The sequence below is a fragment of the Schistocerca gregaria genome, chromosome 6 (assembly GCF_023897955.1).
Source record: "Schistocerca gregaria isolate iqSchGreg1 chromosome 6, iqSchGreg1.2, whole genome shotgun sequence".
NCBI classification, from domain to species: Eukaryota; Metazoa; Arthropoda; class Insecta; order Orthoptera; family Acrididae; genus Schistocerca; species Schistocerca gregaria.
In genome coordinates this window covers 244,752,608-244,778,226 of record NC_064925.1, presented here as the reverse complement: position 1 = coordinate 244,778,226, position 25,619 = coordinate 244,752,608, and the positions used below count along the sequence as shown (strand labels likewise).

The 25,619-nt window shown below is 45.4% G+C and overlaps 1 protein-coding gene across 1 annotated transcript in view; it reads right to left on the bottom strand.

Moving 5' to 3' along the window:
• Positions 1-25,619, bottom strand: part of LOC126278126 (signal-induced proliferation-associated 1-like protein 2) — a 788,230-nt gene that overhangs the window by 197,346 nt on the left and 565,265 nt on the right. Inside the window, exon 2 of the mRNA XM_049978014.1 lies at positions 10,932-11,158. Within this exon, the coding sequence (XP_049833971.1) occupies positions 10,932-11,134 (203 nt within the window). The 5' untranslated portion in view covers positions 11,135-11,158. The remainder of the gene's footprint in view (positions 1-10,931; positions 11,159-25,619) is intronic.

Here is a 25,619-nt window from a genome sequence, read left to right as displayed (position 1 = left end):
TTCCGAAATGTAATGACTAATGATCCCTACCCGCCTGTCGGCAGAAAGAAAGAAAGAACATAGCAGTAACATACCCATAGATTCTTTAAAGACTCGAATTCCCTTACGTGAAACTACGTTTCACACATCTAAATGTTTATGACGTCATATCGCTTCAACTATGTGTCGTACAATGATATAATTTTGCAGATCTATTCAGTGGTGTACTGTCTGCAAAGTATTTTACGAATATAGTTATCAGTAAAGAAGTACTAAATTAATACGTCATTCCTGATGCTAAACTTTTATAGCATAAACAGCGAAACTTTATTAACCGATAAACCTTTTTCCTTTCATTATTTTGTTGATGATGTCAACGAGAAAAAAAAAAGAATTGGAAAGATTTCAAATTATGTGCAAAGTCTGAGGGAAGTCTCTAACAAGGGGAGGCCACGACGTTTGGAACGCGGATTTACTGTAAACTTCGTACACTCGTAGTACTCCATGAGGACAACAACATGTGTAAACAGTAGCGCGTACTATTCAAGCGTTACTGAAAAAATCGCAAGATAATTTCGGTCGTCAATTATATATCTGTGCGTGGCCATTTTTACCATGAACAATATAGAACAATTTTTTTTTTTAATTAGTGGTTGGCGTCCAAGCCTCTGGATCGCTGGATCGAGTTCCGTTCTTCGTTTTTTTTTTATTTTCAACACAGTCATTTTCTTTACTATTTATATTACAATTGGTATAATGGGTAAAATACGTGTAATCGGATGAACTTGTATTAAATTTACAATATTATTTGGCAGTCTACTAATTTCTATAATCACAAATAATGTAATATAACTATCGACTAGTAAACGACCAGACGCATAAAGTGATACTGAAAATGCATGCTTGTCCGTGATTTGAGAAATCCCTTATACCTGGAAGCATCCCGAAACGACTTGTTACCTCCAAGTTTTGATCGGCACAGATGGCTTTCGAAAGATGTACAATTAATCGTCGCTTTCGACATTACGAGTATAAGATGCAGGACGGTATTTTTCGTAAAAACATGGAAAACGTAAAGTTAAACGGCACCAGCTGCATTTAATAAATGGAATGTTTCCGCATACGAAAGGTCTTTTGACGTTTTCCGTGGAAAAACAAGCCTCGTTAACGTTTTCAAAAACCTCTCTGGCCGCACTGAAGGCCAGTGTCGGGCGTTCACCAACAATGTCATTTATAGTTCGCACGGCAGCTCCACAGTCACAATCTGGAGATGTTGCCCATCCCCATTTGTGCTTCAGATATCCGCAGTTCCCTTTTCCTGTTCGGATAGTTCTCCACTGGCGTCTGGGGAGTGTGAAACCTGGAACTCGCATGGAAGGCTTTTTAACCAGAGGACCGTTGAACACTGACGATTCTTCCCACTGACTTCTCCATACGTCGTTGATGTTAAAGTCGGAGGCTTCAAGATGTCGTGCAGTTCACCAAGGTGGTTTTCTTGACTTCAGACGCTGATGTTCTGCTATTAATATACCACTGTGTACGGGTAGCAGGGGATTCTTCTGAATGTTTCTCCAGATCTTCAGGAGAGCATCTGATCTACGTAGGGCTGTAGGTTGGATGTTACTTAATACTGGTAGCCATGCAGTTTGAGTGCTCCGTATGCACCCTGTGATAAGTCGCATTGTCTGGTTGAGTTCCACATCTATCTTGCTAGAGTGAGCACTGTTCATCCAAGTTGGACAACAGCATTCAGCAACAGAGTATGATGGTGTCAAAGCAGTTGATCTTAGGGTTTCAGCGCTGCAACCCCAGGAGGTACCAGCAAGCTTTTGAATGATATTATGACGGGTCTTCACTTTTGCGGCCACGTTGGAGAGATGTTGTCGGGAAGTTAGGGACCTATCGGGAGTTATTCCGAGGTATTACGGTGAGCTGCAGTACTGCAAGGTTTGTCATCGGAGTTTAATTTCTGGTTTATAGACAGTGTGTCTGTTCCGTAGTTGGAATGTTGAAGTAACAGTTTTCTGAGGGTTTAGGCGGAGGCACCACTTCCTGAAGTATGTGTCCAGGGTTTGTGACGCGCAAACACGAAGAAACAACCACAGCTAAGACCGGTCAGATCCCATGTAAAGACGGACAGGAACCATCGAGAAATGTCGTGGGTGACTATAAAAAACGCATGAAATCAGCGAAAGGAATGACGAGTGCAATGTGGTGCCAGCAGCCCAGCTATCACAAGACTGTGCAAAGGTAGTTAATAGTGAGGTACGACGGTCGAGCAACTTCTCATAAGCCACGGATTTCTGTAGTCGCTGCTAAGCGACACTTGAGGTGATGTAAAGAATGAATCCACTGTACAGTGGATGACTGGAAACGAACTACGCTGCACTATGTGGCAGTTCCAGTTGAGGGGTTTGGGTTTGGCTTAGAGACCGTTACGTGCCATCATCTGTAGTGCCAATAGTGAAATAGGGAAAGGGTGGTGGTGCTCCGGTATAGGGCTGTCTTTCGTGTTTAGCTTGAGAATGCTAGATGCGGAAGGATATGAATACTGCCCAGAGTCACTACCTGAACTCAATGGCGCACCTTTGGGTTGAGTTAGAACGTCGACTTCGCTACATACCCCACCATCCAACATCACTACATTTTCTGGTTTCGACTGTTTAGGAAGTATGGGCTGCAATTTCTGCAGAGACATTTAGACACCTTATTAAATTTGTACCCAGCAGAATTGATGCCATCACGAAGGGGGAGGGAGGACACACCCCACATTAATGACCACTAATAGGCGTCCGGGGCTTTTGATCAGATAGCGCACAGCGCTCCAAAACCACTGGTGTACTCTCTTGTAGGGCTGAGCAATACTTTACCCGTGAGCTCTCCCCTGTGAGAGCGCAGCGCAGTGTTCTTCCTTTAACAAGCCGTCATTACCTGAATGGCAGCTTGCAGCGATCACGCGCGCTGCGTGGATGTCCAGCCCGTCCTGACATGTGGTCTCCCGCGGGGCTGCGCTAATGTAATGAGGGGGCGGGAGACCGAAAGCCGGAAGCGCAGGCCGCCGGAAAGAGCGCACGCACCCAAGACGAATTAGTCGGGCCGTCCTATCAGATGTGCACGCACGGTTCCAGCGCACGGCCGCATCGCCTCCACAACTCACAGTGGATCCACAGGAAACCCAGCAGCACATCCGCTACCTGGAGCAATATACTAGGGAGAGTCACACAGTTTTAATTGTCAGTTCGAATTCGTTGTTAATTGCTCTCGGATGTACACTCTTTTATATAACACGATATTTCTACAGTGTACCTTGCAGTCATCTTCATGTTATATATACCGCACAATTATAATTAATGTGCAACTACTCACGGAGGTCCAGTGTGGGGTGTAATTATCGTATAGCAACGAAACTTGGTAGATATGCTAATGCGTGAATGTGGAACCGAATTACGCTGAGAAAAAAATTAGTTCCAATTTTGGTCTCCAGGTGCAAATCTGTCGCTGTTCAGCATCTCGTCGACGCCTCGGGTGCGCATATTGTACAAATTGTGTAACCAGTTGTTGTTGTTGTTGTTGTCTTCAGTCCTGAGACTGGTTTGATGCAGCTCTCCATGCTACTATATCCTGTGCAAGCTTCATCATCTCCCAGTACCTACTGCAGCCTACATCCTTCTGAATCTGCTTAGTGTATTCATCTCTTGGTCTCCCTCTACGACTTTTACCCTCCATGCTACATTTCTGATCCCCTGATGCCTCAGAACATGTCCTACCAACCGGTCCATTCTCCTTGTCAAGTTGTGCCACAAACTCCTCTTCTCCCCAATCCTATTCAATATCCCGTCATTAGTTACGTGATCTACCCATCTAATCTTCAGCATTCTTCTGTAGCACCACATTTCGAATGCTTCTATTCTCTTGTTGTCCAAACTATTTATCGTCCATGATTCACTTCCATACATGGCTACACTCCATACAAATACTTTCAGAAACGACTTCCTGACACTTAAATCAATATTCGATGTTAACAAATTTCTCTTCTTCAGAAACGCTTTCCTCGCCATTGTCAGTCTACATTTTATATCCTCTCTATTTGAGTTACTTTGCTCCCCAAATAGCAAAACTCTTATTACTTTAAGTGTCTCATTTCCTAATCTAATTCCCTCAGCATCACCCGACTTAATTCGACTACATTCCATTATCCTCGTTTTGCTTTTGTTGATGTTCATTTTATATCCTCCTTTCAAGACACTGTCCAACTGTTCAACTTCTCCTCCAGGTCCTTTGCTGTCTCTGACAGAATTACAATGTCATCGGCAAACATCAAAGTTTTTATTTCTTCTCCTGCTCAATATGCAGATTGAACAACATTGGAGATAGGCTACAACCCTGTCTCTCCCTTCCCAACCACTGCTTTCCTTTCATGCCCCTTGACTCTCATAACTGCCATCTGGTTTATGTACAAATTTTAAATAGTCTTTCGCTCCATATATTTGACCCCTGCCACCTTCAGAATTTGAAAGAGTATTCCTGTCAACATTGTCAAAAGCTTTCTCTAAGTTTCAAATGGCTCTGAGCACTATGCGACTTAACTTCTGAGGTCATCAGTCGCCTAGAAGTTCGAACTGATTAAACCTAACTAACCTAAGGACATCACACACATCCATGCCCTAGGCAGGATTCGAACCTGCGACCATAGCGGTCGCTCGGCTCCAGACTGTAGCGACTAGAACCGCACGGCCACTCCGGCCGGCCTTTAAGTCTACAAATGCTAGAAACTTACGTTTACCTTTCATTCAGTTACGTATACCGGGCAGTTATAATTAATGTGCAACTACTCACGGAGGTCCAGTGTGGGCTGTAATTATCATATAGCAGCGAAACTTTGTAGATATGCTAACGCGTTAATACGGAGCCGAGTTAAGCTGAGAAAAAAAATTAGTTCCAACTTTCGTCTCCGTTTGCGAATCAGTTCCTGCACAGCGTCTCGTCGACGCCTCTGGTGCTCATATTGTACAAACTGTGTAACCACTGGTGAATAATAAAATCAACATTATGCCTTTCTCACTTGTTTGATTTTTTTCTGCTCACGTCCCATGCCTGATCCATTACAAGTGGAAACATTTGCATATGTCTTTCCTCATTCACAGTGCCAGATTTGCACTTGATGACCGAAACTGGAACTAATTTTTTTCCCAGCGTAAATTGGTTCCGCATTAACGCATTACAATATCTACCAAGTTTCGCTGCCATACGATGATTACAGTGCACCCTGGGCCTCTGTGCGAAGCTACACTACAAATGGTTCAAATGTCTCTGACCACTATGGGACTCAACGGCTGTGGTCATTAGTCCCCTAGAACTTAGAACTACTTAAACCTAACTAACCTAAGGACATCACACACATCCATGCCCGAGGCAGGATTCGAACCTGCGACCGTAGCAGTCGCACGGTTCCGGACTGTGTGCCTAGAACCGCGAGACCACCGCGGCCAGCGCTACACTACAACCATCACATATATAGGGTGAGGCAGCTAAGTCATAACACCCCTTGTATTTCCTCAACCGTAATAGATACAAAGATGCCGTTTGGACAGTGATTTGCAGGGACAGGGGCTACTTGAATACATCACATCTCATGTTTGTACTATTTTTTATGACAGAGCTATGAGGGCATCTTTAGTTTCTTTAAATGGAACCCTGAGACACAGATATGTTCTCATATCGTGTTCGTCCTTCGAAGCGGCGTTGTCCAATGCGACCTTTCCTATTGTGTAGAGTCCATGGTAAACGGCGCGAGTCCGTCCTAACACAAACACGTCCATTTACCCGACAATAGTAATACATACTGTGATATTTTTCGCAAACATTATCTGATCATGTCTCGCAAATACTATTCAGTTATTTGACAACTGTGATACCAAAATAGTTGACAACCTACAGTATTAAAATACTAAAAGATGTTAATACATTTTAAATAACAGAAATACAAATGTAAACGTAGAGACCCTTATTGGTCTCAATTATTTCGTATCTATTTGTTTTTTTATTTGAAAACATTTACTATTGATCACAATACCGAGCAAATACACACAAAGATACAAAACTTTACTGAAGCATGTGCTCAAAATGATTCCCCTCTGCTGCAATGCACATTTGTAGACGCCGTTCGAATGATTTGTACGGCTGCGAGGGTGTCACGTCAGATATCAGCGCACGCTTCGATAATACGTTGCTTCATATAGTCTTGCGTAGTTGGTATTTCAGCATACACTTTGTGTTTGATTGCTCCCCACAGAAAAAAAAAATCAAGAGGGGTCAAATCAGGAGACCGGGCTGGCCATTTCACTTAAGCACATCGTCCGATCCAACAACCCGGGAACTTTTCATTTAACAGCTCTATAAACATAGGGGAAGAGTGAGCAGGACAGCCGTCATGTTGGAGCCACATGCACTGACACGTAGTTAGTGGCACCTCTTCCAGCAAAATGGGCAGAACGTTTCGCAGGCACTGTGCGTAGTTATTGCCATTTAGTATACCCGGAATGACGTACTGCCCCACAATGACATTTCCGTCGATGCCGCACAACACGTTAACACTTCACGGTTACTGATGCTGTACCTGTCGAAGCCATTGAGGGTTCTCTATTGACCAGTTATGCATATTATGCAAATTCACATTACCGTGGTTGCTGGAAGTCGCTTCATCAGTAAAAAGCACCCGTTGAAAAAACGTTGGATTATCTTGTAGCCGCTGCAGAGCAAACCGGCAAAATTCCTGGCACTGTTCGAAATCCACACCGGAGAGTGCTTGATGTAATGAGAGGTGAAACGGGTGAAATCTATGCCTGTGCAATATGCGTAGAACACTTCTCTGACTTATACGACATTCCGAGGCGATACGTCGCGACGAAACAGTAGGGTCGTTATGCGCCAACGCTAGAACGCCCTCTTCATGTACTTCGCCAGTTGCAGTTTTCTGCCTTGTCCTCTGTATGGCGTTCCAGGATTCCGATTCAAATAGTTTCTTGCAAAAATGTGCAAGTAGCTGGCGGGTAGGACGCTCACGATCAGGATACAGCTCTCCATATCGCTTTATTGCTCTAACAGCATTTCTTCTGCTTTCACCATACACTAGAAGCATATCTAACTTTTCTTCGTTGGTGTACATGTCTGCTCCAAGAAACTGTGACGGAAATGCGATGTCTCATTACCCCAGCAGCACATTTATATCCTTCTCTGCAGCTACCTCGTGCGTCACCTTGCTGCGTTATCGAGAAGCAGAAAACAACGCCTTCCCTGTTAAGTTCCCCAGTGGTCAAAAGGAAAGGTCGCATTGGACAACGCCGCTTCGAAGGACGAATACGATACAGGAACATATCTGTGCATCGAAAACTATTCGCCTAAATATTATGATATACACACATTTGAAATCGTCTTTTTAAGCCCACCATGTTACACTAAAATTTAACATAGTGTTCCATTTAAAAAAAACCAAGGGTGGCCTCATATCTCTGTAATAAAAAAATAGCACAAACATGAAATGTGATGTATTCGAGTAATCCCTGTCCCTGCAATTCACTGTCGAAACGGCATCTTTGTATCTATTATGGTTGGGGAGATAGAAATGCAAGGGGTGTTATGACTTAGCTGCCTCACCATATAATGATAACAGGTACTTTAATATGTCCTTACTTCAGTATATTAGTTGTTTTTTGTCTGCATTAATAGTCTTCCTGCAAACTCAACAATTAATGTACTACGTTATGTTTTCTGCTTGGTCGTAACAGCACCAACAGGTGGGCTACGCCTGCCAGTACAGAGTAACCTTTTCGCATCCACGTGTTCGCACTTCATCACTTGATCTACTTGCTCTTGTCACATGCACTTGGAGGTACTCACCAACCTAAAACGACACTACTGCTGAAAGCTACAATTATTAGTCAGCAAATGAAGTACATAATGATGCAATGTTGTTCAGTATACTGTCCTCAGTCACCTCTGCACCTACGTACACCCCTAACATCCTGTATATACTGTGTACTAGCTGTTACCTGTGCCTGAACTCGCTTGCCGAGTGGCGCGTGCAAAGTGGCGTGGGCAGCAGCGCGCAACTATGCACTGTGCTGCTGAATCAACAATACATCATACAACGTGGACATTATGCAACAAATTTAATAATTGTTTAACATAGTTTATGTTCACTGATGTAAAAGGAGATGTTCCATTCCCTTCTTCACATCCTCAGGGAACGACCCTTCTCTCCTGTTTTTTACTTTCGAAAATAGCATATGTTCCTCCTCAGGCTTCACAAATTTCAAATTGGTTCACCAGTTAAGTCACGAAAACTTAACAGAGAAGAGTTACTTTCACATTGATAATATTAGTATGGAAGTATGGACTGAACACGTTAAGGTTTCTATAGACATTTTACTCATTATACTGAATCATATTACACACAACGTATCAACAAATAAAAACAGTTTCACAAATGTGATGCAGTTCGAACGTCAAAGAGTAAACAGTTGCAGCACTCTTTACTTAATGGATTTGGCTACCTATCTGGTTAGGATGAAGTTTGTAAAGCATGTTGAAGGGTGGAAGATGTTCATACAGGCGTACTGGAAATGGATAGAAGTATAGCGGCAAAGAACTGCGCTGAGAGGCCAAGGTTTGAGTGCAAGAAGGAGCTTCAAGTGGATGTAGTATGCAGTACTTACACAGCGACAAAGAGTCTTTCAGCAGAGCTGCATCGAGTGGTCTTGGGAACGTAAGCCGCCACAACAACGATAGCAATATCGGGCTTAACAGAGACTGATAGAATATCCTTGCGAGTTTTGATTGGAGGGAAAAATAGTAATAGGAGTCAAGTAAGGCTGCCAACAACGGATGTCGACTTCGTCCCGTACTGTAATGAAGATGTACAGGGTGACAATTATTGAAATGTATGAAATAAAACCGTCAAACTTATGAACGGTACGTGTTGCGACGTTTGAACTGCACGGTTGGCCGCGGGGCACGATGGGAAATAGTATGCGAGTGCACTTTTTGGCTTAGGATGGGTTTGTCAATAAGCGTAATTGACACATTTGGGAGACAAAGAATCCGAATTTCGGAATTGAGAAGTCTCTTCACCCTAAACGGGTGAGTGTGGGGTGTGCTATGTCTAGTCACGGAATAATCGGTGCGATATTCCTTGATGGCACGATGATTATCGAACGGTACGTGAAGGTTTTGGAAGATAATTTCATCCCCATTACCCACAGTGCCTCTGATTTCGACAAGATGTGAAGCTTACAAGACAGAGCTCGGCGACATAGAAGCAGGAGAACGTTTGATGCCCTGGAGCAGTTCTTTGGGGATAGCAGAGGCCACTGGCACTGGCCTCGACTGGCCGCCATATTCTCCGGATCTGAACACATGCGATTCTTTTTTGTGAGGCTATATTAAAGACAAGATGTACAGCAGTAACCCCAAAACCATTGCTTAGATGAAAACAGTCATTCGAGAGCTCATCGACAGCATCGATGTTCCGACACATCACCGGGTCATGCAGAATTTCGTTATTCATCTGCACCACATCATCGCCAATGGCGGCAGGCATATCGAACATGTCATAAAATTAACACTAATATCTGTAGTGACATTTATACGTTTAATAATGTGTGTGAACAACGTAGTTTGTAACTACGCTACTGGCCATTAAAATTGTTACAACAAGAAGAAATGCAGATGATGAACGGGTATTCATTAGAGAAATATATTATACTAGAACTGACATGTGATTACATTTTCACGCAATTTGGATGCATAGATCCTGAGAAATCAGTACCCAGAACAACCACCTATGGCCGTAATAACGGCCTTGATATGCCTGGGCATTGCGTCCAACAGAGCTTCGATGGCGTGTACAGGTACAGCTGCCCATGCAGCTTCAACACGATACCACAGTTCATCAAAACTGGTGTATTGTGACGAGCCAGTTGCTCGGCCACCATTAACCAGACGTTTCCAATTGGTGGAGAATGTGCTGGCCAGGGCAGCAGTCGAACATTTTCTGTATCCAGAAAGGCCAGTACAGGACCTGCAGCATGCGGTCGTGCATTATCCTGCTGTAATGCAGGGCTTCGCAGGGATCGAATGAAGGGTAGAGCCACGGGTTGTAACACATCTATGGCACCCAATACTATCACGCCAGTGATACGGCAGTATGGCGATGACGAATAAACGCTTCCAATGTGCGTTCACCGTGATGTCGCCACACACGGATGCGACCATCATGATGCTGTAAACAGAACCTGGATTCATCCGAAAAAATATTTTGCCATTCGTGCATCCAGGTTCGCCGTTGAGTACACCATCGCACGCGCTCCTGTCTGTGATGCAGCATCAAGGGTAACCGCAGCCATGGTCTCCGAGCTGATAGTGCATGCTGCTGCAAACGTCGTCGAACTGTTCGTGCCGATGGTTGTCGTCTTGCAAACGTCCCCATCTGTTGAGTCAGGGATCGGGAAGTGGCTGCACGATCCGTTACAGCCATGCGGATGAGATGCCTATCATCTCGACTGCTACTGAAACGAGGCCGTTGGGATCCAGAACGGCGTTCCGTATTACTCTTCTGCACCCACCGATTCCATATTCTGCTAACAGTCATTGGATCTCGACCAACGCGAGCAGCAATGTCGCGATACTATAAACCTCAATCTCGATAGGCTACAATCCGACCTTTACCAAAGTCGGAAACGTGATGGTACGCATTTCTCCCCTTACACGAGGCATCACAACAACGTTTCACCAGGCAACGTCGGTCAAGTGCTGTTTGTGTGTATTTGGAATGTAGACTGCGGTGTCCGGCTGATCTTAGTGTAGTTCGAAGTGTGGCAGTAGGCTGTAAGGCGGAAGTTAAGTGGCATCGAACGCTTCAGTTAATGCAATAGTGGCAGACGCAGCGTACTTACGCGACGACGTCTATGGAGCCGTGGCTACCGTACTGGCGGCCGGCGGTGCGGAGCGGCAGCGCGTGGGCGGCGGCGCCCGCCCCCAGCCCGTGTCCGCCCCCGGGGGTGGCGGGGGCGGGCGGGCAGAGGCCGAGGGCCGGCGCGGGCCCGTGCTCCTGCTGGCTCAGCTCCAGGCTCGACGAGCTGCGCTGCAGCAGCGTCATCCCATGGCCGCCCACTCCGACACCCTGCAACACACACCGTCTGCTCAGACCAGCCCGCGGGTCCACTCGGTAAATATAAAAGCTATAGTTGTAAACAACCAAACAGGATTAACACAGACGCATGCGGGTGACGAAGAGGACAATAGAAACTGAAGTAGAACATAGAATGAGATTTTCACTCTGCAGCGGAGTGTGCGCTGATATGGAACTCCCTGGCAGATTAAAACTGTGTGCCGGACCGAGACTCCAACTCGGGACCTTTGCCTTTCGCAGGCAAATGCTCTACCATCTGAGCTTCCCAAACACAGGAGAGCTTCTGTGACGTTTAGAAAGTAGGAGCGGGCTACTGACGGATATAAGGCTGTGAGGACGGGGCGTGAATTGTGCTTGGGTAGCTCAGATGGTAGAGCTCTTGCCCGCAAAAGGCAAAGGTCCCGAGTTCGAGTCTCCGTCCGACACACAGCTTTAATCTGCCGTGAAGTAGAACATGTCAGGATGTAACACCATACTTCTCTAATCTGCTGAGAGAGAAAATTTTTGCTCTCCCATTCCTGTGCTAAGTCCCCACAGCTTAGCATTGCGTTAGCTCAGAGGTGTCCATAAAAGTCACTTGCAAGGCATAAACATTTCGGCACGGTAAGTCGGTCACAGAGAGAGCGACATCGACACTGCTGTGTGAGAGAGAGTATCAGCTCAGTGCAAAAGTGTAAGACAGGATCACACCAAACTGCCTTTGTTGCTCTCGTAACATTAAGTAAGATACACTAGACAGGACGCAACACCGCATATCGTGGACCTGACGGAATATTGCAGTACAGAAAGAAACCCGATAAGCAAATGTAACAGAACTAGAGACTGCTGATCACTCTTCATAAATTGGACCCCGATCATTAGGAATGACGTAGCACAGCAAAGCCTCTACTACATTTATTAAATACCCGGACCAGCGAGTCTAGGGGTAGTTGATCAATAGGATCGATGGTGTTCATATCATACTCGATTCTCTGGTTACTGTATTGTAGCATCTTGCCTAAGATTATTTCAGTGTTGTCACACTCTCTTTGCCTGCCATGGTGACAGCAGGTCTGTAATCACAGATAACCGATGCCGGGGCCTGATGTGTAGTCCAGGGGTCCGGCAACACCGTTCCAGTTTAGGGCACAAGCTGCTCTGATACTTAGAGGGCCTACCAAACTGGTGGGAGAGGATCAGCGTACATCAGACAACACGGCAACAGTCATTCGTTCCATCTGATGGGACAACGCGGACAGTGAGCAGAGAGGGCAAACCACTCTCAAAGCAGCATGTAAATCAATCACACATGAACCGTGGTCACGCCTCCTTCACAGCGGATCTGCCGCACGGGAAGCGCCTAAGGTCGCCCCGTCAGACCAAGAGACGCCGGCCTATAATACAGGCTGACACAGCGACCTTGGAGTAATAGCTAATTTTGTTTTATCTGCGTCAAACGACGCCCAACAGGTCCTCAGCCACACATCTGACAAAATTTCAGGAGATTCCAAGCCTGAGAGCGGGGGACGCCTACACTCCATGTAAGTAGTAACTTTTCACTTCTTTGTTAAAATGGTGTAATTTTCTACTGAATATGGCTGTTCTCTATAAGTGTATTGTAAGTTGTAGAACATTATACAGAGTGAGTTTGGTAAGTAGGGACAAACTGCAGAAAACATACGCTGAGAGGGTAACAAACAAAGAAGATTATAGGGTCTTATGGCTAGAAACGCGTTCCACAGGCGGTACACCCACTTTGACAGTGTAGGTTTCAGTAGTTGCAAAGCACATATGAGAACTCATTAGGAAAGTGGGAATGTTCTATGGATAGGCCTGCTAGTATTTTAGCTTCACAATCAAGAGGGCACAGAGCTGGAGCACCACAATATAGTAGCCACGTTGCCCATCAAAACACAAAAGGGAAATCTTCCAGCAGGGCAGGCAGAGTTACCTACAAGAAATGCTGATATGCCTCGCCTGTGAGGCACTGTGGAAGGATGACTGGTTCCACGAGGCGGTTGCCAATAATCGGCGCCCAAACATTGAGGCTGAACGGCTGCTGGGAGTTCGCTTCTGCAGCACTGTGCTGGGATGTCTATCATCCATCCTATTGACAGATGACGCTACCTTTGCGAGGTGCAGTATTCTCAACTTTCGCAACACCTAATCGTGAGCAACGTAGAATCCCCTGGTACGGAGGCAGTGAACGATCAGCACTGTATGGACGGGTATTACATTTGACTGCCTCGTGGGACCAGTCATCCCTCCACAACGCCTCAGCCGGCCGCGGTGGCCGAGCGGTTCTAGGTGCTTCAGTCAGGGATCGCGCCGCTGCTACGGTCGCAGGTTCGAATCGTGCCTCGAGCATGGATGTGTGTTATGTCCTTAAGTTAGTTGGGTTTACATAGTACTAAGTTCTAGGGGACTGATGACCTCAGATGTTAAGTCCCATAGTGGTCACAGCCATTTGAAATCTTCAAATGTGTGTGATATCTTATGGGACTCAACTGCTAAGGTAATCAGTCTCTAAGCTTACACACTACTTAAATTATCCAAAGGACAAACACACACACACACACACACACACACACACACACACGCCCGAGGGAGGTCTCGAACTCCACCGGAACCAACCGCACAGTCCATGACTGCAGCCATTTGAACAAGCCTCACAGCCGAGGCATATCTGAGCTTTCTGTGGCTTTCTGCCGGAATATGTGGCTTCGGTGGTAGGAGGGTGCGCCAGCTCACTGCCCTCTTGATTGTGGAGATAAATTACTAGTAGGCCCGCAGGCAGAACTTTTTCACTTGCCTGGTGTGCTCACGTATGTTCTCAATCGCTGATACCTACACTGTGAACATCTTTCATCTCCACACTCAAGTGGCAGTACCTTCCTTGGAGCCCATTGCTGGCCTTACGTCCATGTGACCTGCTTTTCTTCTTTTGCTTTCAGCGTTAGTTTCCTGGAGCTTGTATCCATTTAGTAAAATCAACTTATATTTTCGTTAGCAAAAAAATTGAATGTTCTAAAATGTTTGATAACATTTTTCCCATCATATTACTTCTCATCAATTTATCAAATAAAGTTTGTTACAAGGAACTCCCATTTTGAAGTTTCTTTTGGGCATTACTAAACTCCCCCCTGACCCCCTCGCCTCGAAGGAGAGATTGACTGCAGTTGCAATTAAGGACTGAAATAATTTGGTGGTGAAGGTTGAAAATTTGTGCCACGTCAGAGTTCGAATCCAGATCACTCGCTTATCCTGACTGGTTCCCTGAACCACCTCGGCCACCCGAACATGTTTCCTGTCTGACCCATATTCCCAACTTGTCACAGGCTATTAGCATTCACTGTCCATTCAACTATTTGCTCAAAGCGAGTTCAGTATTCACACAAGAGGCTCCGACCGTGTTGTGCCTTTGCACTGATGTCATCATGGCAATCATGCCTACTGATATAGTTTATATGCGCAACAGAAAACACAAACACACACACACATATTATATATATATATATATATATATATATATATATATATATATATATATATATATATATATATATATATGAGTCAATTTGTCACGTCCCATCCGTACTTAACATCAGAGTCATCAGTCCCCTAGACTTAGAACTACTTAAACCTAACCAAACTAAGGACATCACACACATCCATGTCCGAGGCAGGATTCGAACCTGCGACCGTAGCAGCAGAGCTGTTACGGACTGAAGCGCCTAGAAACGCTCGGCCACAGCGGCCGGCTTATACTACTTCGTTTGTCGCCGTGTCAATCAGTAATCCCGCCGAGTATGAAGTGCGCTCGGTTATTCGGTTCTTAAGTGCAAAACAATTTCGTCCTGCTGAAATTCACCGGCAGCTTGTTGAAGTTTATAGTGCAGGCTGTTAAATGAAGGAAAGACAAATGTTCATGATGATAACGATCTGGACGGCCTACTGACATGGCCGGCCGCGGTAGCCGAGCGGTTCGAGGCTCTACGGTCTGGAACCGCGCTGCTGCTACGGTCGCAGGTTCGAATCCTCTGGCATGGCTGTGTGTGACGTCCTTGGGTTAGTTAGGTTTAAGTAGTTCTAAGTACTAGGGGACTGATGACCTCGGATGTCCCAAAGTGCTCAGAGCCATTTGAACCTACTGACATGAGACACAAAAGGTTGATGAGGCAATTCGTCAGAACAGGCGATTCACTATTGACTATCTGCATCAGCAATTTCCAAAAGTTTCAAGATCAGTAGTTTGTCACATTATTACTAACAAAGTTCACTAAAAGAAGTGTGCGAAATAGATGCCGAAAATTTTGTCAGAACAACACAAAACAAAGTGCATGACACATTCTTTGTCCGTTTTGGAGCGCTATTACAAGCTTGGTGACGAGTTCTTGAGTCACATTGTGACGGTGACAAAACGTGGCTCCAAAGAGTAAACGTCAACCCAGTAAGTGGCATTATTTAGACTCCCCGACGAAACCACGAAAATTCATCAAGAATTTTCAAAACGGGAAATCAGGGCCACGGTGTCTTGAGACCGAAAATGCTTTCTACTGTTAGACGTTTCTGGGAGAGGAATGACAACAAGTGCTAGAGGTACTGTGAAACACTATTAAAGCTTAGGAGTGCTGCCCAGCGCCGCCGTCGGGGACTGCTCTGTTGCGACGTCGTTCTGCTTCACGACAGTGTGCGGCGTCACGTTGTGGCAACAACAAAGTAGCAACTGGACAAGTTTCATTGGGACTTACTGAATCATCCACTACACTGCCCTGACTTTGATCTGTTTCCGAAGCTGAAGGAATTTCTTGAGGAAAAGCACTTGGAAAATCATGACATGTTGAAAGAAACTGTTACTAACTGGTTTTACGGTCAGTTCTTTCATGCTGGGATCCAACAGCTGGCGACACGACTTGAAAAATTTTGAATATTCATGGTTACTCTATTGAAAACTGAAAAAAAAGTGCACACTAGAGTCTGTGATACATTTTACAAACAATTTATGTTTATGAATAAAGATCTTTTACTTCATTACAAATCGGTTTTTACTTTAAAAATGACCCTTGTACACACACACACACACACACACACACACACACACACACACACACTCCTGGAAATTGAAATAAGAACACCGTGAATTCATTGTCCCAGGAAGGGGAAACTTTATTGACACATTCCTGGGGTCAGATACATCACATGATCACACTGACAGAACCACAGGCACATAGACACAGGCAACAGAGCATGCACAATGTCGGCACTAGTACAGTGTATATCCACCTTTCGCAGCAATGCAGGCTGCTATTCTCCCATGGAGACGATCGTAGAGATGCTGGATGTAGTCCTGTCGAACGGCTTGCCATGCCATTTCCACCTGGCGCCTCAGTTGGACCAGCGTTCGTGCTGGACGTGCAGACCGCGTGAGACGACGCTTCATCCAGTCCCAAACATGCTCAATGGGAGACAGATCCGGAGATCTTGCTGGCCAGGGTAGTTGACTTACACCTTCTAGAGCACGTTGGGTGGCACGGGATACATGCGGACGTGCATTGTCCTGTGGAACAGCAAGTTCCCTTGCCGGTCTAGGAATGGTAGAACGATGGGTTCGATGACGGTTTGGATGTACCGTGCACTATTCAATGTCCCCTCGACGATCACCAGAGGTGTACGGCCAGTGTAGGAGATCGCTCCCCACACCATGATGCCGGGTGTTGGCCCCGTGTGCCTCGGTCGTATGCAGTCCTGATTGTGGCGCTCACCTGCACGGCGCCAAACACGCATACGACCATCATTGGCACCAAGGCAGAAGCGACCCTCATTGCTGAAGACGACACGTCTCCATTCGTCCCTCCATTCACGCCTGTCGCGACACCACTGGAGGCGGGCTGCACGATGTTGGGGCGTGAGCGGAAGACGGCCTAACGGTGTGCGGGACCGTAGTCCAGCTTCATGGAGACGGTTGCGAATGGTCCTCGCCGATACCCCAGGAGCAACAGTGTCCCTAATTTGCTGGGAAGTGGCGGTGCGGTCCCCTACGGCACTGCGTAGGATCCTACGGTCTTGGCGTGCATCCGTGCGTCGCTGCGGTCAGGTCCCAGGTCGACGGGCACGTGCACCTTCCACCGACCACTGGCGACAACATCAATGTACTGTGGAGACCTCACGCCCCACGTGTTGAGCAATTCGGCGGTACGTCCACCCGGCCTCCCGCATGCCCACTATACGCCCTCGCTCAAAGTCCGTCAACTGCACATACGGTTCTTGTCCACGCTGTCGCGGCATGCTACCAGTGTTAAAGACTGCGATGGAGCTCCGTATGCCACGCAAACTGGCTGACACTGACGGCGGCGGTGCACAAATGCTGCGCAGCTAGCGCCATTCGACGGCCAACACCGCGGTTCCTGGTGTGTCCGCTGTGCCGTGCGTGTGATCATTGCTTGTACAGCCCTCTCGCAGTGTCCGGAGCAAGTACGGTGGGTCTGACACACCGGTGTCAATGTGTTCTTTTTTCCATTTCCAGGAGTGTATATACCGGGTGATCATGTTGACGTTACCTGAAAAGGAGCTTTTAGTGAAGCTCAAAAATTGTTCAAATGGCTATGAGCACTATGGAACTCAACTGCTGTGGTCATCAGTCCCCTAGAACTTAGAACTACTTAAACCTAACTAACCTAAGGACATCACACACATCCATGCCCGAGGCAGGATTTGAACCTGCGACCGTAGCAGTCGCACGGTTCCGGACTGCGCGCCTAGAACCGCGAGACCACCGCGGCCGGCTTTTAGTGAAGCTGTATTATCAGAATGCGGAATGTGCTAGTTCAGCGTTACGATCCTATCGCCATAGGAAGGGGATTCGATCGGGTAAAGGTCCGTTGACAAATGCAGCTGTGGCGAGAATGATTTCGAAGTTCGAAGCCACGGGTTATTTAGACGATACACCTCGTAGTGGCCGACCGAGCACAAGGCGTAATGCTGCTGAGACAGTTCAGGAAGAAATGGAGACTGTAGCGGGTTCGTCTATGCACGGGGAAGTAAGAGCTTGAGCAGTCTCACGTCGAACCGGCATTCCATGCACTATCGTTTGGTTGGCACTGAGGCGTACCCTCCGATGCTATCCGTACGAAATCCATTGGCATCACGAACTGTTACCTGGCGATTTAGTGACGCGGAGGGCATTTGCCGTGTGGGCGTTTCAAAAGATGGCGGAAGATAACGATTGGTTGAGTAACGTGTTGTGGACCGACGAAGCTTATTTCACGCTCCGAGGGTCCGTCAACGTCCACAACTGCGGAATTTGGGCTACCGAAAATCCTAGAACTGTCGTGGAAACTCGATTGCACGACGAGAAAGTCACGGTATGGGTTGGATTTACCACATCTACCGTTATCGGGCCTTTTTTCTTCGAGGAAGTGCGTGATTCTGGTTTTGTAATTGCTACCGTGACGGGTGAGAGGTACGCCGATATGTTACAGAATCGCTTCATCCCCAGCCTGGCTGATAAACACCTCCTGGAACGTACGATTTTTATGCATGATGCCGCTCCACACCATATTGCTAGACGCGTGAAAGATGTCTTGCGCGCGTCGTTTGGTGACGATCGTGTGCTTAGCCGCCACTTTCGTCATACTTGGCCTCCCAGGTCCCCAGACCTCAGTCCGTACGATTATTGGCTTTGGAGTTACCTGAAGTCGCAAGTGTATCGTGATCGACCAACATCTCTAGGGATGCTGAAAGACAACATCCGACGCCAGTGCCTCAGGACATGCTTTACAGTGCTGTTCACAACATCATTCCTCGACTACAGCTATTGTTGAGGAATGAGTGTGGACATATTGAGCATTTCCTGTAAAGAACATCATCTTTGCTTTGTCTTACTTTGTTATGCTAATTATTGCTATTCTGATCAGATGAAGCGCCATCTGTCGGACATTTTTTGAACTTTCGTATATATTCATTTTTTTTGTTCTAATAAAACCCCATGTCATTCCAAGCATGTGTGTCAATTTGTACCTCTCTATCTACATTATTCCGTGATTTATTCAATTTTCAAATTTATACTGACTTTTTGATCACCCAGTAATATATATATATATATATATATATATATATATATATATATATATATATATATATATATATATCCAGATAATGAACCTCCAACTCTAGAAGAAGTTAAAGAAATAATCAAGTCACTCAAGAATCGTAGAGCACCAGGAGAAGATGGCATCATCGCGGAAATCTGGAAGTTACAAGACCAGAACTCACCAAAGACATCCACAGGATCTTGGAAGACATCTGAAAGACCATGAAAATTCCTGTCGACTGGAAAACTGACCTGATACACCCACTACACAAAAAAGGTGACAAGACTGACCCGAACAACTAGAGAGGAATATCCCTGCTACCGGTCACATACAAGATCCTCTCTAAAGCTTTACTGAACAGGCTAGAATGCCAGACCGACCACTTGATTGGGGAATACCCAGCAGGCTTCCGTAAAGAGCGGTCTTGTGCGGAACAAATTTGGAACCTGAAAATGATTTTACAACACGAACAGAACCTGATCATTACCTTTGTCGACTTCGAAATGGCGTACGACTCTATCGACCGGAAAACTCTCTTCAAAATTCTAGCAGAATACAAAGCAGACAACAAAACACGGGCTATCATAGAACAAACTTTAACCAACACGACCTCCAAAGTAAAGTTCTTTGGGGAACTATCAGAGCCCTTTGAAATTCGCACAGGTGTCCGACAAGGCGATGGCCTCTCACCTCTCCTTTCCAATCTGGTGTTAGATAAGGTCATAAAAAAATGGGAAACATCACAACAGGGGATAACCTTAGGAAACCTACAGATTAAATGTCTGGCTTTTGCAGACGATTTGGCGATTGTCACGAAAGGTATAAAGGAAACAAAACACGCTATTCAAAAACTGCACGAAATCGCTTCCAAAACTGGACTACAGATCTCGTACGAAAAGACACAGTTTATGAGCACAAAGAAACTCTCATCTCTGAACACAAAGTATGGCACGATTTACAAAATGGCAAACTTCAAATACCTCGGTGAAACACTACAAATGAGTGGACATAACAGAGACTCAAACGAAGAAAGAAAGACTAAATTGGACAAGGCATACAAAGTAGTGTGGAATCATTACAACAAGAAGTCTATCTCACAAAAAGCCAAATTACGCCATTACGATACGGTGGTGCTCCCCAAGTCACTATATGCAGCAGAGACCACACTAGTCCTAGGGCATACACATATCAGACAATTAGAAAAAGTAGAACGGAAAATATTTGGCGCAACTAACAACAGTGGAATATGGATCAAGAAACTTACAGAGGAACTATACAAACATACGGAGACAATCACAGAAAAGATTAGAAAACGAAGACTACAATTCTATGGACACCTATACAGAATGCCATCACACAAGCTAACCAAACATATCTTTGACTGGGCAATCACTAGAAACAACAAATGGGTGGCAGAGTTAGAAAACGACCTGAACCAACTCAACATAACAGCAGACACAATAAACAACAGAATAAAATTCAGAAACATCATTAAGAAAAGTAAAGTACATGAGATACAATGTGAAAAACGAACAGGCATAAAATGGACCGAAGAACGCAAGCAAGATCACAGCCAGAAGATGAAAGAAATATGGGCAACCAAAAAGGCAATCAAATTGAAGCCGAAGACACAAAGCCGACAAGAAGCATGGACAGAGGACCGGAAACAGAAACACAGCGAGCGAATGAGGGAAGTTTGGGCAGCAAGGAAGGCAGCAAAAGGAACTGGCCATGTAGTTAGTCCAAATGCGCTCTTTAAGGGCAAAACACCAATTATATAGAGAAAAATTATGTCACGAAATTTTAACCCTGGATAGCGGATGCCAGTTGGATCCAAAAATTACTAATGTTGTGTAGGCCGAAAACGCACCATTTTTAAACAACGGAAACTTGGCACCAAGCGCTCCGATTGGTCGCGGGATTTCCCTTTTGACGTTCGTCGGCTGACGGGCAACGCTACAGTTGGCGATTCATACATACACACGTCCCTCGTCCCGTCACTGCCCCAACGTGATACGCACACGTGTCTAATAGGCCTTGCTGTTTGTCTCCACCTCACGTTAGAGACACACACACACGTAAGATTCGCTTCGGAACACATACCAGCCACCTGCCGCCAATCACATCAGGGCAATGCCAGGAATTATAGCATCCTCAGTGAAATAATACGAAAAGACTTAAAAACAGTATTTATAAAGAAGAGACATTTTAAAAATTTAATAATATACATTTTTCTCATGTATCCGCAAAATAATAATTTCTCTGTGTAAGTTTCGAGGGCAAAGAAACATAACAAAATGATCTAAAGAGACAAGATACGCTCTTTTGTTAATTTTGTAGTCGTCCTCACTTCTTCTCTTGTCTTGGTTGTGTGTAGACGGAAATCTTGCGAGTGCTGGCAAATGTAAGCATATTTGTACTAATTAAGCAGATAATATACTGATTTAATATTGTTGTTCACTTTTAATTTGTAAGAGGTGATCCCGATTTCATGTCCGCCTTCCTTGAATTAACCTGCGTTCGAGTAATTTACAGTGCAACAATCGCAGCGGCCGATGCAGCCAACGACGCCATTACGTGGCACTATTAACTTATAAAAAAATAGCGGATGCGAAAAACTCGCCCGCTATTAACATAATACACATTTTTCTCCACAGACACTCGACGATGCAAAAAAAGACGTAGCTTTAAGATTCTTATTTTCAGTACAACAGCCGAGAGCCAGAGCCAGGACTCCGACTACAATGCAATGGTTAACGGAGGTAAGAAGGAATACTCTCGCGCGTGTGTGGGCCGCATTTGTAATTAATAACTAAAGGTTTTCTGCTTTAAAGTGAACTGACTAGCCGAGGAAATTAATATGAAAAGTTTATTCCATTCTTCAACTTATATACTCAAGTTTTAAGATTCAGCGAGTCTAATTCCACTGAAGATTAATATTGTTAAAAAAAATAGAACTTCGTACTAGGCGCTCAGTCCGGAACAGCGCGACTGCTACGGTCGCAGGTTCGAATACTGCTTCGGGCATGGATGTGTGTGATGTCCTTAGGTTAGTTAGGTTTAAGTAGTTCTAAGTTCTAGGGGACTGATGACCATAGATGTTAAGTCCCATAGTGCTCAGAGCCATTTGAACCATTTTTGAACCCACCACGTAAGTCGGCAACAATCAACATAATAATATATTAAATTACGACGCCTGACGGACGCGAGAGAATCTTGGAAAGAGTTCGGCAAAACACCGTCCGATGTCACCAAGCTTGTGTCGCGTCAGAGGGTCTCGCCAGTTCGAGCACCTGGTTTAAGTAAACAGTGTCCTAGCTACAAAAAAGGCCCTTTTCAGGACCGACACAATTTGTAAAAGACATTCTGTACGCGAACTAACAGCTGCTGACGAGTTTGTTCACGGTACGTCTTATCTTGAAACTACAATGGATGTGTCGGGACCCCAGTGGATTCGCACTCAGGCCCCCACAGTGGAAGGCTGGCGCGCTACCACCTTGGATACATCGCGGTCTTATTGGCATTCGCGGTCATACGTTGTCCAGAGCATCCGGCAACAGGGCAATCCCACGGCCAATCGGAGCGCGTGGCGCCAAGTTTCCGTAATTTAAAAATTGTGCGTTGTCGACCTACACAATATTAGTAATTTTGGTTCCTATTGGCATCAGCTATCCAGGTCTAAAATTTCGTGATACTGTTTGTCTCCACCCCGTATTTACAGGGTGAGTCATTAACTACTGCTACCTAGAATAACTCCGAAAGTACGATAGAAGCTGAAAGTTTGTGGGACAAATGTTGCATGGGTCAATGGGGGTCATAATACGATGGCTTTTTTGTTGCTAGGGCTCGCCCGACAAGACAACATATTTCCAGTCATCAACAGTCTAATGTCGGTGTTGACGGGCCCAGCGAGGCGTAATGCTTTTTGTCGTGCAGACATCAAGAAAACACAGGTGAGCCTTCGGCTCCGAAAGCCCATATCGGTGATGTTTCGTTGAATGGTTCGCGCGTTGACACTTGTTGATGGTCCAGCCCGGAAATCTGCAGCAATTTGCAGCAGGGTTGCACTTCTGTCACGTTGAACAATTCTCTTTAGTTGTCGTTGATCCCGTTCTTGCGGGTTCTTTTTCCGGCCGCAGCGATGTCGGAGATTTGGTGTTTTACCGGATTCCTGATATTCACGGTACACTCTTGAAATGGTCGTACGGGAAAATCCCCAATTCATCACTACCTTGGAGATGTATGTCTCGACGATCGTGCGACGACTATAACAACACATTGAGACTCACTTAAATCTTGATAACCTAGCAGTGTAGCTGCAGTAACGGATCTGACTGCGCCGGACACTTGTCGTATACAGCCATTGCCGACCGCAGCGCCGTACTCAGCCTGTTTACATATTTCTATATTTGAATACGCGCGCCAGTGTCAGTATCTTCGGCGCTTCAAAAAATGGTTCAAATGGCTCTGAGCACTATGGGACTCAACATCTTAGGTCATCAGTCCCCTAGAACTTAGAACTACTTAAACCTAACTAACCTAAGGACATCACACACACCCATGTCCGAGGCAGGATTCGAACCTGCGACCGTAGCAGTCCCGCGGTTCCGGACTGCAGCGCCAGAACCGCACGGCCACCGCGGCCGGCTTCGTCGCTTCAATGTGCCTCGTAATGAGTAGACAATGACACCATTTCAAATTTTTAATTCGGCCAATAATTACATGAAACACTAAAAACATATTTTGTTGCCCCGGGAAGCTGTTACACTAGCAACTTGCGACCGGAACCGTGTGTCCCTGTATCCCATTTACCCGCTTAGTAGTGCAGAGTGTCGCCAGTCGTATTTTAAAATTCCCTCCGTATATTAAAAGCAACACGGGAATTATTCGCCGGCCGCGGTGGTCTCGCGGTTCTAGGCACGCAGTCCGGAACAGTGCGACTGCTACGGTCGCAGGTTCGAATCCTACCTCGGGCATGGATGTGTGTGATGTCCTTAGGTTAGTTAGGTTTAAGTAGTTCTAAGTTCTAGGGGACTAATGACCACAGCAGTTGAGTCCCATAGTGCTCAGAGCCATTTTAACTATTTTTGGGAATTATTCTGCTTCGTTGAACCTCACCCGGGTACTGTAGTTTCCGCTGAACATACTACACCCACTATAACGTATTGGTTTCAATTAGTCACTAAACTTTCGTGCGAATCTCATATCTGTGAAGATGACCATTGTTATCCAGCGAGAATGAGTTACAGTGCCAACAGCTTTTTGGAAATCTACAAAGACGGAATCTGACAGTTCACCTGAATAAGCTGTTTGGTAGATAGCGTACATGAAAAAGAAAAGATTGAGGTTTATTCCGCATGGACGATGTTTATTGAAACCATGCTGATTACATAAATCCGCCCGCTGTGGCCGACCGGTTCTAGGCACTTCAGTCCGAAACCGCGCTGCCGCTACGGTCGCAGTTTCGAATCCTGCCTCCGAGATGGATGTGTGTGGTGTCCTTAGCTTAGTTAGGTTTAAGCAGTTCCAAGTCTAGGGGACTGATGACAGATGTTAAGTCCCATAGTGCTCAGAACCATTTTTGATTATATGAGTAGTCGCTCTCTATCATCTGGGCATCCCTCCGTCTCCCAGTTCTTCCTGCAGACAAATGATCAGTGGAATATAAACTATGTACTCTAGAACAGATTCAAGCAACAAAGAAAAGCTTTTTTAAAAAAGGAGAGATTTGTTAACATCTAATGTAAATTTAAGTGTTAAGAGTGTTAGGAAATCTTTTATCAATGTTTTAGGGTGGTGTGTAGCCTTGTACGAAGGTGAAACGAGCAAGGTAAACAGTTTAGGAAAAAAGAGGAAATGTGGTCCTGACAGATCATATAATTAATTAACAGGCACTGGGTCGAATTGAGAGAAAGGAAATTTATGGCATAAGTTGACTAAAAGAGTGTAAAGGTTGATATCATGAGGCATCGAGCAATTGCCAGTTTGATATTAGAGGGTCGTATGGGCGAAAGACTGTAGAAGGAGGCGAAGCTAGAATACATTAAGCTGATCATATGGATGTACCCTGTGATGTGAAGATCTGCATCCAAGCTGTTTTCGGACTAGAGACTAGAGCATCTCTTAAGCGATGTATTGTAATTCCGATGCTGAGGCTCCATAAACATGCTTGAGTAACAGTTAAAATCCTCCCGTCGGATGTTCGAGTCCTCCTTCGGGCATCGGTGTGTGTGTGTGTGTGTGTGTGTGTGTGTGTGTGTGTGTGTGTGTGTGTGTGTTGTCCATAGTGTAAGTTAGTTTAAGTTAGCTTAAGTACTGTGTAGGCTTAGGGTCCCATAAGACCTTCCCACAAATTTCCAATTTCCAACAGTTAAAAACGCCGA